This window comes from Octopus bimaculoides, chromosome 24, assembly GCF_046866305.1.
Source record: "Octopus bimaculoides isolate indiv1 chromosome 24, ASM4686630v1, whole genome shotgun sequence".
In the NCBI taxonomy this organism is placed as follows: domain Eukaryota; kingdom Metazoa; phylum Mollusca; class Cephalopoda; order Octopoda; family Octopodidae; genus Octopus; species Octopus bimaculoides.
Window position 1 is genome coordinate 33,980,178 of NC_142951.1, and position 17,642 is coordinate 33,997,819.

A 17,642-nucleotide genomic window follows, 5' to 3' on the forward strand; every position below is an offset into this window, starting at 1 on the left:
TTCATTTCGTCTCTGATCTAATCAGCAGTGTTATCTTATTGCGTGTTGGAAATTTAAACGTTTCAGCTTTTTCTTATCAGCGCAGATTTCTATAACGGTAAAGGAATTCTCTGTTAGAAATCAGTAAAACTAGTAGAAACTACGGCAGCAGCAGTAACAGCTGCCATAGTTACAATAGTCTGTAGTCAGAGGTTTAGGTTTTGGTGGTGTTTTGTCTGTTTTTCCCCCCTCGATCTGTCATTTAACTCCTTTGTTTCCATATTTCTGATGAACTGCTTTGCCTTTCATCATCATCAGCCACTTTTCCATATTTGCATGGGATGGGAGTTTCCTGAGGCAGATTTTCTACTGCCAGATATCTTTATATATATATTTATCTATATACGTAGTTATATGTTTTGCCTAAGCATTGTCAGACTAACAACTTGGTGTAGAACTCAATATACGTAGGTTTCAGGACAAAGTGACCCTCCCTCTCACTCTCCTTACCGCTCCCCTGTCTCTCCCCACCCCCTCACCCCACTCCCCACCCTGTTTCCCCCTGTTCCCCCCCCTGTCCCTGCCCCCTCCATCTCTCCCATGCCCTTTCATTTCACCCTTGTCCCCTGCCTCTCCCCCGCCCCTCCGCCCCCCTCCATCCTCCTCTCCCCCCCTGGCCCTCCCCCCTGACTCTCTCCACCCCGCCGGTCGCCACCGCATACCCTTTCTCTCCATAACCTACATTATTTTGCACAGGAAATCTTATACAGACCCTCGGCAGGGCCCACATGAAACCCAGTCGAAAACTACTGGTGCAGATGAAGTTATCTGAAAACCATTCCATGATGTAGAATCCACCGTCTATAATTCTTTGCCGTTTTCTTCCGCAGATCCATTGTGATTGTCCACGTGGAAGATGTTGATGAATACCCGCCGACATTTAATGAAGACAGTTACGAAGTTGAGGTGGAGGAGGGCCATGTATTTGGTTCCATTACTCAGCTGACTGCTTCCGACAAAGACAAGTCCAAGAACTTCTCTAAGATTTGTAGATATGTTATTTTGGACAACGATGTTCCATTTGAGATCAGTAACGATGGTGAGTAGTCATCTCTCTTTACTCTTTTACTCTTTTACTTGTTTCAGTCATTTGACTGCGGCCATGCTGGAGCACCGCCTTTAGTCGAGAAAATCGACCCCGGGACTTATTCTTTGTTAGCCTAGTACTTATTCTGCCGGACTCTTTTGCCGAACCGCTAAGTTATGGGGGACGTAAACACACCAGCATCGGTTGTCAAGCGATGGTGGGGGGGACAAACACACATACATATATACGACGGGCTTCTTTCAGTTTCCGTCTACCAAATCCACTCACAAGGCTTTGGTCGGCCCGAAGCTGTAGTAGAAGACACTTGCCCAAGGTGCCACACAGTAGGACTGAACCCGGAGCCATGTGGTTGGTAAGCAAGCTACTTACCACACAGCCACTCCTGCGCCTGTATATATATATATTTTTCTTTTTCCTTTTGATATATTTCTATCTGTCTCTCTCTCTCTCCTCCACCCAACCAGCGTTTTCTCTGCGTGGTGCTAAAAGGTAACTAAATGAAGCTGATGAGTAGGATCTGCACTCTGGGCCTTTTAGAAGTCTCACCAGCAAAGGCTACACCCAAACAGACCCAAAAGTTGGAGGGTTGTCACCTGAGTGGTGCTAAGGTGTGTCGTCTGCCAGGAATGGTAAGGAATCACCTGAGTGGTGCTAAGGTGTGTCGTCTGCCAGGAATGGTAAGGAATCACCTGAGTGGTGCTAAGGTGTGTCGTCTGCCAGGAGTGGTAAGGAATCGGCAACAAATGGTAGATGCTGCAATGCATTATTACAGGGTATGTTTCCATACTACTACTACTACTACTACTACTACTACTACTACTACTACTACTACTACTACCTCCTCAACCACCATGTATGTAGTGTCTTTGTGTGTGTGTTCCTCCATCACCACCACCACCACCACTTGGTGTGTTTATGTACCCATAACTTAGCGTTTCAGCAAAAGAGACTAATAGTCAGTGCCTGTCTTAAAAAGAAAAGAAACAAAATTGCTTGATGGTTTGTGTTGGTTTGTTTACATCCCTACAACTTAGTGCTTCGGCATAAGAGTCCAGAGTAAGTGCCAGACTTTAAAAAAAAAAATCAAAGAAACAACAAAAAAAAAAGCAAAGAATCTATGTATGGGGTGGGGTGGGGGGTAATTTGTTCAACTGAAACCCTTCGAAGCAATTGCCCCAGCATGGCCGCCGTCTAATGGCTGAAACAAGTAAAAGACGAAAGATTTAAAATAAATAGTGATGATGATGTTGATGATAAAAAAAAATTTGAATTTACTTTAATCCCTAAATTGCTAAATATATTTTTAAAGGGGATTTTAAGCTTATCCAGACGAAAAAAAAAAAAAAAAAAAAATTTCATTTAATCTTTTTTCTTTCCTAATCCTATTCGGTGGCAAATTGAAATATTTCCACCTAAAAAAGAAGATATTTTTACATTATTGTAGATTATTAAAGATTAATTAATTAATACCGAAACTGTCGTGTGACTTAACTAGGGATACTTTACTAGTTTCATTCATTGGAATGTGGCCATGCTGGAACACTGTCTCGGAGGATTTTAGTTGGAAAAAATTAACCTGAGTTGTTTGTTTTTATTTTCTTAAATCTGGTGCTTATTTTATAGGGGTGTCTGTTGCTGAACTGCTAAGTTATAGGGATGTAATCAAACCAACACTAGTTGTCAAACCAACACTAGTTGTGTGCGCATGTGTGAGATAAACAGATGCAATGACACACATAGATATATACATATATGTATGTATGTATAGGCATGACTTTGTGGTAAGAAGTTTGCTTCCCAACCACATGGTTCTGGGTTCAGTCCCACTGCACAGCACCTTGGGTAAGTATCCTGGAGCAACCATAACCTTGTAAGTGAATTTGGTATACAGAAGTTGAAAGAAGTCCATATATAAATATTACACATTTCACTTACTACCACCTCTCCCCACCCCCACCCCTCAACTAATCCACGTGGAAGCGCTGCAGACAGGTTAAGTAACGGAAGAAGAAGCTGAATTATTATAAGATGCTAAAGAGTGAAACCATTCTGCCCTTTTGTTGTGCTTTTCCCTTCTGCTCCAAATATTATTCCAAAACTTTTTTTTTTTTCCAAATTCCTCTTCCTTTGGGACTTAATGCTTTGCATGTTTCTAATTTCAGGTGTTCTCAAAAATACTGTTCCTCTGGATCATGCCAAAAGACATAACTACATGATCAGTGTGGTAGCAGAAAGTTGTACCAGAAAGCGATCCAAACAAGTCCTCGTTAATATTTTGGTGAAGAAGAAGTGTGAAGTTGGTTGGAAAGGTGATTTTTTTTTCCCTCCTATTTTTTTGTAGATTAATATTTGTAGATTAATATGTACAGGTGTGTGACTTGGCGTTATATGTACAGGTGTGTAACTTAATGTTATATGTACAGGTGTGTGTGTGTGGTTGCAAGCGATGCTCAGCCATGGCTCCAAATGGTGGGTCACCGTTTGTAGCTGTGCTGCAATTGGTGACATTTGTTGACATTTCCAGTCCACAAGTCATCCATCAGCCCCGTCATTTTGAACTCCTTTGGTGTAAAATAACCTTCACTTCGAAAACAAGTAAGGGTTGGCGACAGGAAGAGCGTCCAGTTGCCAAAACACCTTGATTACCTTCAAGGTAGACTTAGACAGAAAAGGTTTAAATTGACATTAAACACAACAGAGAATGTGTTGAAACGATTCCCGTCTAATGTCAGTTGATAGAATTTCTGTTTTTTTTTTTTTTGTCTCTTGTCTTCTTTTAGGTATCCAGCAGCACCTAGAATACATGCCAAATTCTGGCCGTCAAAAGATCAGCGAACATGCACACCTCGACCTCTGTGACAAACCGTGTCAAGTTGAGAAAGTGTCCATTCGGATGGTGCTTACAACTAAGCACATTGGTAAAGGCTGTGACAGAGATACCTACTCCATCTCATCACAAAGGAAACTCTGTGGTACGTATCTTCATCATCATCATTATTATTATTATTATTATTATTATAGCTTTCTGTAATTAATACAATGGCGGCAGAATGAGTGCAAAGCTAAGCTTCAAAAATTGCTATCCCTAAAGGTCATCACGAAAATAACGTTAATTAATTGTAATTAGAGAGGAATGAGTAAGATAAGGAAAAACTGATTAGGATTACTGCCACCACTACTGTTGATACTACTACCACTGCTACTGCTGTATTGCAATTATTACATACTACTACTACTGCTACTACTCCATTATAGTTATCACAACACTACTATAACTACCCCCTCCCCAGACGCACAACCACCATCATTACTATTACTACCAGTGAATCAACGAGGAAATGTTTGTGGTTGCTTAACCTGCTGGAAATAGCAGCCAAATCTTCCTTACTTCTCATTATACTAAAGGGATTGTGGAGGCGCATAGCCTGAACATATTTGGGAGCCCCTGCTTTAACAGGGCTTCGTCACAGTTATACATCAACATCCATACTTACTGTTCATTACCTGTATTTTATTTGTCAACTTAGCAATATTGTTGTCTTTGATTATAGGTGCTAATGGCGATAGTGTTGATCTGTTGCCATCTCCAAGTGTTGCTACTTGGACATCAAGCCTACCAACAGATGACGGTAAAGAGAGTGATCAAATCTTTGCGTTTGACGGCCAGACTAATGCGGTCGAGGTTCCTGATGGCCATCTCAATCATTCTCTCACCAGTCACTTTACCATTTCTACCTGGATGAAGCGCGAACACAACTCCAAGAGGTTCGGTGGACAATCATCACCAAACAAGGCACGAAAAGAACACATTCTTTGTATGTCTGATGGAGAACGTAAGTGGCCTTTTGCGTTGGAATTCGGATTCTTAGTAAAACTCAAAGAATTGCTCCCCTTTCTTTCTCTCTCCTCTCTCTTTTTCTCTTCTCTCCCCTCTCTCTCTCTCCCACTCTTTCTCCTCTCTCTCCTTTTTCTCTCTATCGCTCTCCTTTTCTCCCTCTCTTCCTCTTTCTCTCTTTCTCTCTCTTTCCCTCTCTCTCTCTTCTCTCTTTTCCTCTTTCTCTCCCATCTCTCTCCCCTCCACCGATCTCTCTCCCCTCCACCGATCTCTCTCCCCTCTACCGATCCCTCCCCCTCCACCCCCTCTCTTTCTCTCTTTTGTACCAGAAGATTTTAATTTAAAACTTTGTGAAAACAAGACCTTTGTACTACAGAACCAGAGCCAGTTTCTGCTGGTTTGGTATCAAAAGGGTTAATGCCTTGACCATTTTGCTACTATACAGCACGACCAATGGGGGGGGGGGGTCACTATAAATGAATTAATTTGTGCAGATCGTTTGGCAAAAGCTGAATGCTCATATGCTGTCTTCGAGGGGGGGGGGATGGAAGAGTCCCTTGTTATTTAGTATTTTACATTGTTTTTTATTTCTTAATTTTCATATATATATATATATATATATATATATTTATATCTATATATACAGATTTGAATAGACATCATTACGGACTGTTTGTTCACGGAGACAAATTGGTGTTTCTTCTGCGACGTGAAGCTGCCGAAGGAGAAGACATGGAAGCTTTTAGCCCGGCCGAGTGGAGATGGCAACTGTCCCAGATCAACGATGGCGAATGGCATCATTATGCTTTGAGTGTTGATTACCCCGAGGTAAGCTTTCAGGAAATTAAAACTGCCTTAACCAGAAGTTTGGTCCCAATTCACGTGGTTTTGGGTTCAATCCCAGTACCTGGCACCGTGGGCAAGTGTCTTCTGTTGTGCCCCTAGGCTGATCAATGACCTTATTCTTGTTGTTCTTGTTTCAGTCATTTGACTGTGGACATGCTGGAGCATCACTTTAAAGAGTTTTTGTCGAAGAAATCAACCTCAAGACTTATTCTTTGTAACCCTAATACTTTATTGGTCTCTTTTACTGAACTGCCAAGTTACAGGGACATAAACACACCAACATCGGTTGTCAACCGGTGATGGGGAACACACACACACACACACACACACACACACACACACACACACACACACACACACACACACATTTGGAGACATCCCTTTGGAAGGTTTATTTGTTAAATTGAACACAGAACCTATTTTTAAGTTTGGTACTTATTCTATTGGTCTCTCTTTGCCAAACTGCTAAGTCATGAAGGCATGAGCAAATGCACACACACACACACACAATGCACACTCGCACAACACCTTGGGCAAGTGTCTTCTACTATAGCTTCAGGCCAAAGTGACTGGGAACCACGTGCGAACTTGTAGTTGCACTGAAACTCTGAACATAACCTCTACGCCCCAACAATGAATGACCGCTGCATTGTCCGCACTATCCAATGCATTGGCTCTCCCAGCGGGACTTTTGACAAACTTATATGATAAATTTTTGGGGTCACAAGCAGAAGCATTACTTTACCTGCTGGAATGTTAGGGCCAACCATCGAATGTGGTCTTGGTGATCTCATTGGTCAGTTGGCTCAACCCACCCTGGGTGCATGCTGCAGCAAGGACAAGTAAGTACAGTGAAGCCCCACGGTCCAGTGACTGAAAAAATTAAAAGAAGAGAGAGTATATGAATTTGCTAATTATCAAATAAGTTGTTAATTAATTTTTCTTAATCTTTTCCATTTAGGTCCGTTTATATATTGATGGCAAAGTTGTCGTCCCCTCAAACCATGATTTTGAAGTCGTGGATGATTGGCCTCTACATAGAACTAAAAAAGTCCATTTCACAGAACTGGTTGTTGGTGCTTGCTGGCAAGGTGAGAATTTTTGTCTCTTAAACGTGTTTTTCACTTTCTTACAGAACTTTGACTCTTAAATCCAAACAAGCTGTACTATGTGAATAAAAAAATATTATCAACATTTTCATTCTTTGTACTGTTTTAAAATTCCAAATTTGTCTTCATATTCTTTGGATTCCAGGAAGCACGAAAAAGTTTGACCATTTCTTCCGAGGGTACCTTGCCGAACTTTCTGTTTTGCGTGACAAAACAGAGAGCGAAAGAGTCATCAAGTGTTTAGTCAACTGCAAGGAATATCTCGATTTCCATGCTCTGAACAAGATGGAAAGTGGAACGGTAAGCACTCACTTCTGCCTTTTGGTTCATCTGTCTTCATAGAATGTTCCTACTCTGTTGAATAAATGTGTGGAATTCATAGAGACTGGGAGCGGGAGCAAGGGGTGGTGTACCCTTCTCCCCTACCCCAGCAGCACCACCCTACCTTCTATTGCACCATGGATCCATCTCGTGCAAGACGATTTCCCCACAAACTGGGGGATCATCAACACAACATAATACAATGAAGTGTAAAAAATAATGTAATTTACTTATTGCGTATATAATATTGTATGGAATAGGGACAAGTGTGGCTAAAAAGCTTGCTTCCCAACACGTGGTTCTGGGTTCAATCCCACTGTAGCACCTTGGGCAAGTGTCTTCCGACCAAAGCCTTGTGAGTGAATTTGGTAGATGGAAACTGAAAGAAGCCTTTTGTAAAAGGTTTGCTTCCCAATGACATGGTTCTGGGTTCAATCCCACTGTGTAGCACATTAGGCAAGTGTCTTCTACTGTGGTCTTGGGAGTAGATTTGGTTGATGGAAACTGAAAGAAGCGTGTTGTACATGTGTATGCACACACGTGTGTGTGTGTGTGTGTGTGTGTGTGTGTGTGTGTGTGTGTGTGCGTGCGCGCGCGCGCATGTCTTTGTATCTTTGTTTGCCCTTTGTCACTGTTGGACAACCAGTGTTGGTATGTCCAGTCCATCTCTTCTTGTTATAAGACGAACGATGTGTGAATTCGGGGACATTTTCAGAATATCTCCCACGATGTCGAGTAAATCTCGTAGTAGCATGTAAATCTGGTCATGAAAGTTATCTCCCTCGAAATCACACTGAAGTAAATGAGAGTAGTCTCCCCTGACAATCCGGGTCCTTAATCAGTTCATGCCAGTCATGAGGCCAAACATCCCTGAAAGTTTCATCCGAATCCATCCAGCGGTTCTTGAGGTATCTTGTCCACAGACAAACAAACAAATATCACTGAAAACAATACCTCCACCTTTGCTAAGGGGGAGGTAATAAAGATAATAATTTTACTGGTTTGAATTTTTAAAAACTGTATGAAAATGAAAATTGTTTCTTTTTGTTTTGTTTTGTTTTAATAGTCTGTGAGCTTCAACAGTGAAATGACTGAATTTAGCATAATGGGTAAGAACGTGACAGAAGTGGAAAGTCTGATCCGAGAAGTCTCTTACGTAAATGCAAGACATTACCCGACTCCAGGAAGACGTGCACTCAAAATGGAGACAGCTGTAGAGTAAGTATTCCTGTTCGGTTTTCGAAATTCATCTGCCTACCTTCCTATCCACACACACACACACACACACACACACACACACACACACACACACACACACACACACACACACACACATTGTTGGTTTAACTCCTTGGCATTTAAACTAGCCACATCCAGCCCATGTGTTTGTGTGTGTGTGTGTGTGCGTGTGTGTGGGTTTATGTGTGTGGGTTTATGTGTGTGGGTTTGTGTGTGTGGGTTTATGTGTGTGGGTTTATGTGTGTGGGTTTATGTGTGTGGGTTTGTGTGTGTGGGTTTGTGTGTGTGGGTTTGTGTGTGTGGGTTTGTGTGTGTGGGTTTGTGTGTGTGGGTTTGTGTGTGTGGGTTTGTGTGTGTGGGTTTGTGTGTGTGGGTTTGTGTGTGTGGGTTTGTGTGTGTGGGTTTGTGTGTGTGGGTTTGTGTGTGTGGGTTTGTGTGTGTGGGTTTGTGTGTGTGGGTTTGTGTGTGTGGGTTTGTGTGTGTGGGTTTGTGTGTGTGGGTTTGTGTGTGTGGGTTTGTGTGTGTGGGTTTGTGTGTGTGGGTTTGTGTGTGTGGGTTTGTGTGTGTGGGTTTGTGTGTGTTTATGTGTGTGTTTATGTGTGTGTTTATGTGTGTGTTTGTGTGTGTGTGTGTATTTGTATTTTTGCATGTGTTTGTGTGTTTATGTGTTTGTGTTTGTGTGTTTGTGTTTTTGAGTGTGTGTGTGTTTGTGTGTGTGCCACAAAGGCAGAAATTTTATTTTTGTATTTAATTTGTTTTGTATACGTGTGGTTTTTGTTTTGTCAGATGCCAGAGTGTTGACGGTGAGAGCAGCCACTCCCCGCTGTCCGGCGTTAACCCCGTGGACATCGACATTATCGTAATGCACCCGATGAGACCAATCATCACAGTCCAGGGCCTTTCCAACTTGACCCTCACTCCGAGCCAACTGAAGGTCGGACGAAGAATATTTGGTAACGTTGAGATCATTGTGAGCCAAGCTGACGATGAAGATGAAGAAGAAGATGATGATGACGACGACGAAGATGAGGACGAAGATGTGAGAGGTGAAGATGGAGATGACGACAAACTGAATGGTGTTTTCCCTGATGGTAACTTTCAAACATCTTCTCTAGTTTTTTCTTTTGTTGCTGTGGGTCGGTCCGGATTGAGTAGAGAATTTACAGCCAAACACATCCTTTTAGAGATTTCTATAACTCCATTATCTATCTATCCTTCCTTTTTTAATGCTGTATTGTGTCTTTTTAGGGAGATTTAACTGCTCTTTCTACCACATCATGTTACCACTTTGGGAAGTTCTTCTTCCATTGATGTGTATCTGTCTTACTTCATGTGCGACATATTTAACTCCTTAATGCTATGACTCAATCCCTGGTCATTCTTGATCAAGTAAACCTAAATGACAGGGATGCAAACAAACCAACACTGGCTGTCAAGCAGTAGGGGGACAACCATAAACACACGGACCATAAACACCCATCCACCCATGCCCATATATATATATCAACAGGAGATTGGACATTTCTTTTGGTGTCATATATTCAGCATTACACATGTTTCATTTGCTAATAGGAGTTATAAAATTGTACATGTAGAAGAAATATGTAAGATAATTTCTTATGTGAAATTCTTCAAAGAATCAAATATTATTTTCCTACATGTACAATTTTTATTAGAAGACACTTGTCCAAGGTACCACGCATTGGGACTGAACCTAAAGCCATGTGGTTGCAGAGTTAGTGTCTTAACCACACAGTCCTAAATCCCTAAACTTATTTCTCAATCTTTTTAACCTTATTTTTGGCTTTTTTTTTCTTTCCTGATATTTAATCCTCTTTTTATGATATTTTTTTCCAGAACATTTAAAGAAATTAAATAATTTTCTTTTTTTTGTCTTTGCTGCAGCTGGTCTGTTTAAACCTCAAAGGAAAGAATTCCTTCTCGACAGCTGTACCGTGACTGCTGAACCAATCCTCGATTTACACAAGGAAGTTCTTCTAACTCCACATGATTTGATCCAAAGTCTCAAACTGGAAAGTAGTTTAATTAATAAACGATTGCTGATTAAAAGTAAGCATAACACCATCTCTTCACTCTCATTGCTGGTGGTGGTGGTGGTGGTGGTGGTGGTGGTGGTGGTTGTGGTGGTGGTGGTGGTGGTTGTTGTTGTTGTGGTTGTTGTTGTCTAGTAGACCCCATGATGGCATGTGGCTTGGTGGTCAGGGTGTTCGGCTTATGGTCATTGGGTTGTGAGTTCGATTCCTGGTGGAGCATTGCGGTCCTTCAGCAAGATACTTCATTTCACATTGCCCCAGTCCACTCAGCTGGCAAAAATGAGGTGTACCTGTAATTCAAATGGGTCAACCTCATTGAATTCACACTGAATCTCCCTGAAAACATGCGTCTGTGGAGTACTCAGCCATTCGGATGTTAATTTTCATGGTCAGGCTGTTCTGTTGGTCGGATCAACTGGAACCCCTCATCACTGTAACCAACGGGATGCCAGTTTTTATTTATGTTTTGCAATAAACTCCATCCTTTAGAGTTTTTTCCTGTTGTGCTTTCTCTTCTTGTCATACTCTCTCTTTCTCCTGTCACTCTCTGTCTCGCTCCATCTCTTTCCCTCTTCCAACCACCCACTCATTCTCTCTCTCTCTCTCTCACTCTCTTCTCCATCAGATGCTGATAAAGTGAGGGACTACATCACTGTGCTGAAAGAAATCCGTTACGTCCACAAAGACGGCAATTCGCTTGGCAGCAGATATTTTGAATTGGTCTGCTCCTCTCAGAATGGCCGATTCCAGAGCAAACCTGTGAAAATAAAGGTAACCAATCATTTAAGAAGCAATTAATTTCCTTCGGTTGCACAAAGAGATAGAATTTACTTAAATTAGAACAGATAGACACATTAGTATAATTATACCTAAAAATCTCCCAGAGGTTAGGGAGATAGACAGAGAACATCTCACTTTAGCCACACCATGAAAGCTAATGGTTTATATATATATATATATATATGTATATATATATATATGTGTGTGTATATATATATATATTTACCATGTGAACTAAAATGAAAAAAATATGAGAAAGATATGGTATATATTTTTTTTTGTGCAGGGGTTCCGTGAGACATGTAATTCATTTTAAGGGTTACACAAGGGTTAAGTGGTTGAGAAACCCTGGTCTGTGTGGTATTCCACTGATTTGTTATTGTCACTGTTGTTGTTTAATCTTAGTCCTGTTCTGTTGCATGGCTGCTTTTCTAATGAATTGTTCTTTTCTTCTTAGATCATGGCTATTCACGATGAAGAACCTGATACCAAAATACATGCTCACGCTCGACATAATATGGAAACACCATACAGCGACAATGAAATACATATGCTGGACAACATAAAAGCTACGGTTTCTACTGCTCCAAGTATGTTAGGACATCAGCTTTTCATTTGGTTCCTCTTTTTCTTTTTTTTTTTTTTTTTTTTTTTTAATTTCATTTGGTTGGATTTCTTGGGAGAGAAATGGGCAAGAATATACACTGTTGCAACACGAGGGCAGTCGGGTGCTGTGTTGCGTTCTGCCTGTAGAGGGCCGTGTATATTGAAATCACTGCTTACATTTATAGCTGGGTGTGTAGATAATGTGTTGTGTGTGTGTATATATATATATATATATATATATATATCCTTATCTCTTGCTCATCATAAGACCTGCAATTAAAGGATTGCAGTGGTATATTTTGTATCTGGTACTCCATATCCTCACCATTTCTCTTTTGCCAGTCATCACCTCCTCTCTCCTAGGTCACATATTGACATCCATCGCATTTCCTTCATAATTGTCCACCTCCATTACAATCCATTATACACTCTCTCTCTCTCTTTCTCTCCTACCACCCTCTCACCCTGATGTGCCCACCCTCACATTTTTGCCTATAAAATGATTGCGTGTGTCTTTTTGGTGGAAGACATACACATGGGTAAGTATAACTAATAGCCCTGTTAGTTTTGAAAATATGTGGTAGTTTGCCTTGTCAGCTTTCTAATTATAGCGAATCAGTGATTGGCCCATTGCAGATCATGTGACTCTTGGTATTATCATCACAATCCATGATGAAATAATAAAAATGTAATAAAAAAAAGAAAAAAGGAAAAAACAAACAAAAACTTTGTAGCGAGGTGAGTGACTGAGCAATGTTGAACATTAGTACAACAACCTATCTTGCTGATGCTAAGTGACTGATAAATTATCTTGTAGAGATACTAATAGAACTGTTATGGTTAAAATAGAGAACAGGGTGGCACAATTGGGAGAAAATACTTCAGCACATTCTGGGTTCACATCCTTCCCAGCACCACGTTGGTTTTCATTCTTCTGAGATTGGTAAAAATATGTCCAGGACTTCTGTACATTTCATGAGTCTCTGGATGTCTATCTAGAAACTTCCTTCCTAAAGCACAAGCCCAGACTAGGATTTAAAAAAAAAAAATCTTATATCATCATCATCATCATCATCACTACCATCATTGGTCTGATCTGGCCAATTTGAATCTAAAACAGTTAGGGTATTGGGGCCATATATATAGTCTGGCCTGTTTAAATGTTAAACCCTTTATAATTTGAGGGTATCTGACTGCTATTTCTAGCAGGTTGATTGCCTGATTAGAGCAATGGCTCTCGACCTTTTTAATATCCAAGCCGAATCCAAAATCTGGATTTCTTTTTAAGGGGTCACACCAAAATAAATAAATAAAGGTGAATTAAAGGAAAATTTATATTTGTAGAGGGAAGACTCTAGAGCAGAGGTTCTCAAACTTTTTGGGGCCATTGCCCCACCCCCCTCATGGCCACGTGATACTCTCAGCACCTCCACCCCTATTTTTATGTATAAATAGTCATTTGATATTTTATATAATATTATATAATTTGTATACAATACTATAATGATATTATAATAAATTTATAATGTCCCCCAATCCACTGTCTTCCTCTCAACGCCTCTTTTTTCTCTACTGCACCCACCCCACCCCCTTAGACACTAGCACCCACCTGGAACCTCTCAACACCTACTGGGGGTGGTAGCACCCACTTTGAGAACCTATGGTTTAGAGGCTCCTGGAAGCATGTTTGAAGCATTCTGGAAGCCATCTGTGGCCCTGGGGGCTGCAGTTGAAGACCCCTGTGCTAGAGACTCCCTTACTTGGTTGAATCTGAGCAGTTAATTAAACTCATACTGAAGGAATCCTTGTTACTGTTCAGCTTTAATTATTTCAGCCTCGTTAATTGTATTTTAAATAAACAATTACTTCCATCTTGAGGGATCAAAGATCTTTCTAGATAATAAATCACAGATAAAAGTTCATTTACCAATCATCTACAATTCATTATTTCTATTTTGTTTTACTCTCTCTTTTTTTCTTTTTCTCACAAACACCTCAAGGTCTCTCCCTCTGCATCCCACCCCTCTGCCCCAACTGATTCTCCTTCCCCTCTTTCCTTCATTGTCTGTCTGTTTGTCACTGTGTCCACTGGATTAAACACGTTGCTCGTTCTTTGCGGAGGTATCACAATGGCAAACGTCTACAATCAACTTTTGCTTCTCTTACATTCTGGTAGGTGTAAATATTTGTCCTCAACCGTTCTTATTACCTGGCCTGTTTCGTTTTTTTTATATATATATTTTATTGTTGTTGGTCAAAAAAAGTTTGTTTTTTGGGTTCATTGGTGTATGTATTTTTTTCTCTGGCAAGACACCTGTTCCTGTCCCTCTTTCCTATTTTAGTCCCTTTACACCTGCCACATACCACCTTCCTCTACCACACCCTCCCCCCACTCAGAAAGGATCTTGCACATTACTCAGGGATTCTACGGGTGCCATTGAAAAAAAAGCACCCAGTACACTCTGTGAAATGGTTGGATTTCGGAAGGGCACCCAGGTTGTCCAAAAAGAGAGTGGAGACCAAAACAGGCTCCAGGCTGGTCGGGTCCTATTGAGTTGTCCAAATTGTGCCTCCATGGCCCTGACTGACTCTCCGCAGTTACAATGACGAATGTTCCAGTTGGACCGATTGATGAATCAGTCTGGTCATGAAATTAACGTGCAAGTGGCTGAGTACTTCACAGACACATGTACCCTTAATGTAGTTCTGAGGGAGATTCAGTGAGACACAGTGTGATAAGGCTGACCCCCCTTTGAAACACAGGTACAACTCATTTTTGCCAGCTGAGTGGACTGGAGCAATGTGAAATAAAGTGTCTTGCCCAAGGACACACTACGCTACTGGGAATTGAACTCATGACCTTGCAATTATGAGCTGAATACCCTAACCACTATGTCACGTACCCATGGATCCTTTACCTAATCTCTCACCTCTCCTCTTTTGGCACTTTAATATAAATAAAGATGTCGTTGGGAGAGGAGGGCCATTACTGATACGACATTATCTTCCACACTATTGTCATAATCTACTATAATAATACTCTTGCGTTTTTCTCTGTCACATCATATGAATGAGAAAGGAAGGGGTGATAGATGGACAAGGAAGGAAGGGGTGACGGCAAACTTGGTAGTGGGATGATGGAAATTCTATGGTGAAAAAAGAAAATCAAACAACGTTTCAACTCTGTGAGTAGACGTGTGTGTGTGTACAAGGGAAATATGTGAATGTTTGTATGTGTGAACCAGCGTTCTTTCAGTAACAAACGATGATCGATGTCACATCTCGAAAGACAACCACTAGATAACATTGACAAGTGTATTAATATGATTTACCATCCATAAACTAATGATGCCAATTGAATTAATTGCGTGTTAAATTTGTTTCAGATTTTGGCATGGCAGCCATCATTGTCATTTGTGTTGGTTTCCTGCTCTTCATGATCATCTTGGGTGTCATTCGGATCCGTGCGGCCCACAAACGAACCCAGGTGGTTGCTGTAGATGAGAAGCAGGAAATGGAATGGGATAACTCTGCCCTTAACATCACTGTGAATCCCATGGATCAGGTAAGACATGGCTTTGTGAGTGCCCAAGTGTCTGAGCGCCTGAATGTCTGAGTATCTGAGTGTCCGAGTGCCTGAGTGTCCGAGTGTCTGAGTGCCTAATTTTTCTCACAGCTATTAAAGTACATCCCTTTCAGAACATACCCATTCCACCAATATTACTTTAAAATCCCTGCCCCCTAGCAACTTTCCAGAGGTACCAGGTGTTACCATAAGTTGTTTTAAAAACTATTTTTGGTTAAAAATTGACATTTACTGTCCGCCATCTCTCCCACACTATTTGTACTCAATGTATATATATTTTTATATACTATATATGTTATATATATGTTATATATATATATATATATATATATATATATATATATATATTCAGTCGGCTGGCTGGATCATCATCATTATCTCCCTCCCACTCAGCTTCTTTCTTCCGGTCATTTCATCATGTTGAACCATTAATCCTTACACATTTTTTTTACCATTCTCTCTCCATCTTTTCCTCTTATTCCTTTCTGTCGAAGAGCATAGGCTTGAAACATAAAAAACACTTTTCCATTCTTCCCAAGCATTAAACTAATACACCTGCTTGTTCTTCCTACACTTATCTTTGTCTTTTTGTGTTCTGTAAAATTGAACTATATATATATATATATATTTATTTATTTATTTATTTATTTATTTATTTATTCATACATTTATTCTAATTTGTTTTTCTCTTTCTTTGCATTTCCTCCAGCCTTATGATAGAGGTGACAGTGCCTTGCAAGCATTACGTGTTGCCGACAGCGATTCTGATGATGACGATGACGACACGTGTCATGACAGCTCCGAGGAGGAAGCAATGGAGAAAGGCACCGCTCCGACCAAAGTCGGTCGGGAGCTTGAGTGGGACGATTCCATCTTGTCTTTCTAAGCATGTGGAATATTTGTATGTATGTATGTATGTATGTATGTACATATGTATACGCGTGTGTTTGTCATGTGGGAGGGATGCACGCACACATACATACTCATGCACACACATGCACACACATACACAAACACACACACACACACACACACACATGTGCATGCACGTATATGGAAAAACTTAAGATGATTGGAAAATAAGAAAAACCTCTACAAAAAATATTCTAAAAATTTAAAGAATGAAAATAAGCAAGAACTTCTACACACACACACACACACACACACACGTTACTAACAACAGCGGCACTACCACCAACCAAACATACTACCATCACCCCCTCCTCACCTCCACCACCACCACTACCACGGCTGGGTCATCATCATCATCAACTACAACAAATCTTTAAACCTAATTGTCAGTTATCAGCAAACAGGTTTTTTATTCTTTCTCAAAAAAATTTACTACTACTACTGCTACTACTGCTGCTGCTGCTGCTGCAGTTGTGGCTAGTGTTTTAATGCTTGTTTTAGCAATGGTATTAGTACTACTACTAATACTACTATTAATGTTATTACTACATTTACTAATATTTACAGCAAGGGTTCTTACTACTACTACTACTACTACTAGTAATAATAAAAATAATAATAAGGATGATAATATTAACAGCATTAATGATGATATTTGTAAAAATAACACTAATAGCATTGATAATAACATTGATAATAATAATAATAATAATGGTAAGATTAACGTTAGTAATAATAGTAACGATATGGTTATATTAATAATAAAAACTAAAATTTAATTCTTTAAAGAAAAGGAAAATATTTGGGATAAAATTGTAAAAAAAAAGTAATAAACAAACAAGAAGAAAGCAAGACAGTGTTGTGAATGATTAATAATAATAATAATAATAATAATAATAATAGTAATATAAATGATGATGCTACTGGTATTAATAATGGTAATAATTATCGTTCCTGGTGAACTGATGATGTTGATGATGATGATAGTGATGATGATGATGATGATGATGGTTATGCTAATGATGATGATAGGGATGAAGTCAGTGATGATTAAATATGATGATAATTATAATAATAACGAGAGCGACAAAGTTCGTTTATCGGGAGCTGATTAAAAGAAACAAAATTAAAAAAAAAACGCTGATGAAAAGAATCTTTTCAAAATAAAAAAAAAACTGAATTAACAAGAGAAAAATTATTATTAACAACAATAATAATAATAATAATGATGATGATGAAGATTAAAATATTCTGTATAAATTAAATA

General features: G+C 39.9%; 1 protein-coding gene across 2 annotated transcripts in view; it reads left to right on the forward strand.

Moving 5' to 3' along the window:
* The window catches only part of LOC106870272 (calsyntenin-1), a 54,847-nt gene extending 37,679 nt beyond the window's left edge, over positions 1-17,168 (forward strand). The window contains exons 3-16 of one of the 2 annotated variants that reach the window (XM_089341006.1): positions 870-1,078; positions 3,250-3,424; positions 3,827-4,059; positions 4,639-4,920; positions 5,569-5,750; positions 6,730-6,859; positions 7,023-7,177; positions 8,265-8,416; positions 9,224-9,528; positions 10,343-10,507; positions 11,117-11,262; positions 11,729-11,861; positions 15,264-15,442; positions 16,173-17,168. In XM_089341006.1, coding sequence (XP_089197132.1) covers positions 870-1,078; positions 3,250-3,424; positions 3,827-4,059; positions 4,639-4,920; positions 5,569-5,750; positions 6,730-6,859; positions 7,023-7,177; positions 8,265-8,416; positions 9,224-9,528; positions 10,343-10,507; positions 11,117-11,262; positions 11,729-11,861; positions 15,264-15,442; positions 16,173-16,349 — 2,623 coding nt within the window. In that variant the 3' untranslated portion in view covers positions 16,350-17,168. The remainder of the gene's footprint in view (positions 1-869; positions 1,079-3,249; positions 3,425-3,826; positions 4,060-4,638; positions 4,921-5,568; positions 5,751-6,729; positions 6,860-7,022; positions 7,178-8,264; positions 8,417-9,223; positions 9,529-10,342; positions 10,508-11,116; positions 11,263-11,728; positions 11,862-15,263; positions 15,443-16,172) is intronic. The other variant, XM_089341007.1, reaches the window with a different exon arrangement.
* The last annotated feature ends 474 nt before the right edge of the window (positions 17,169-17,642 follow it).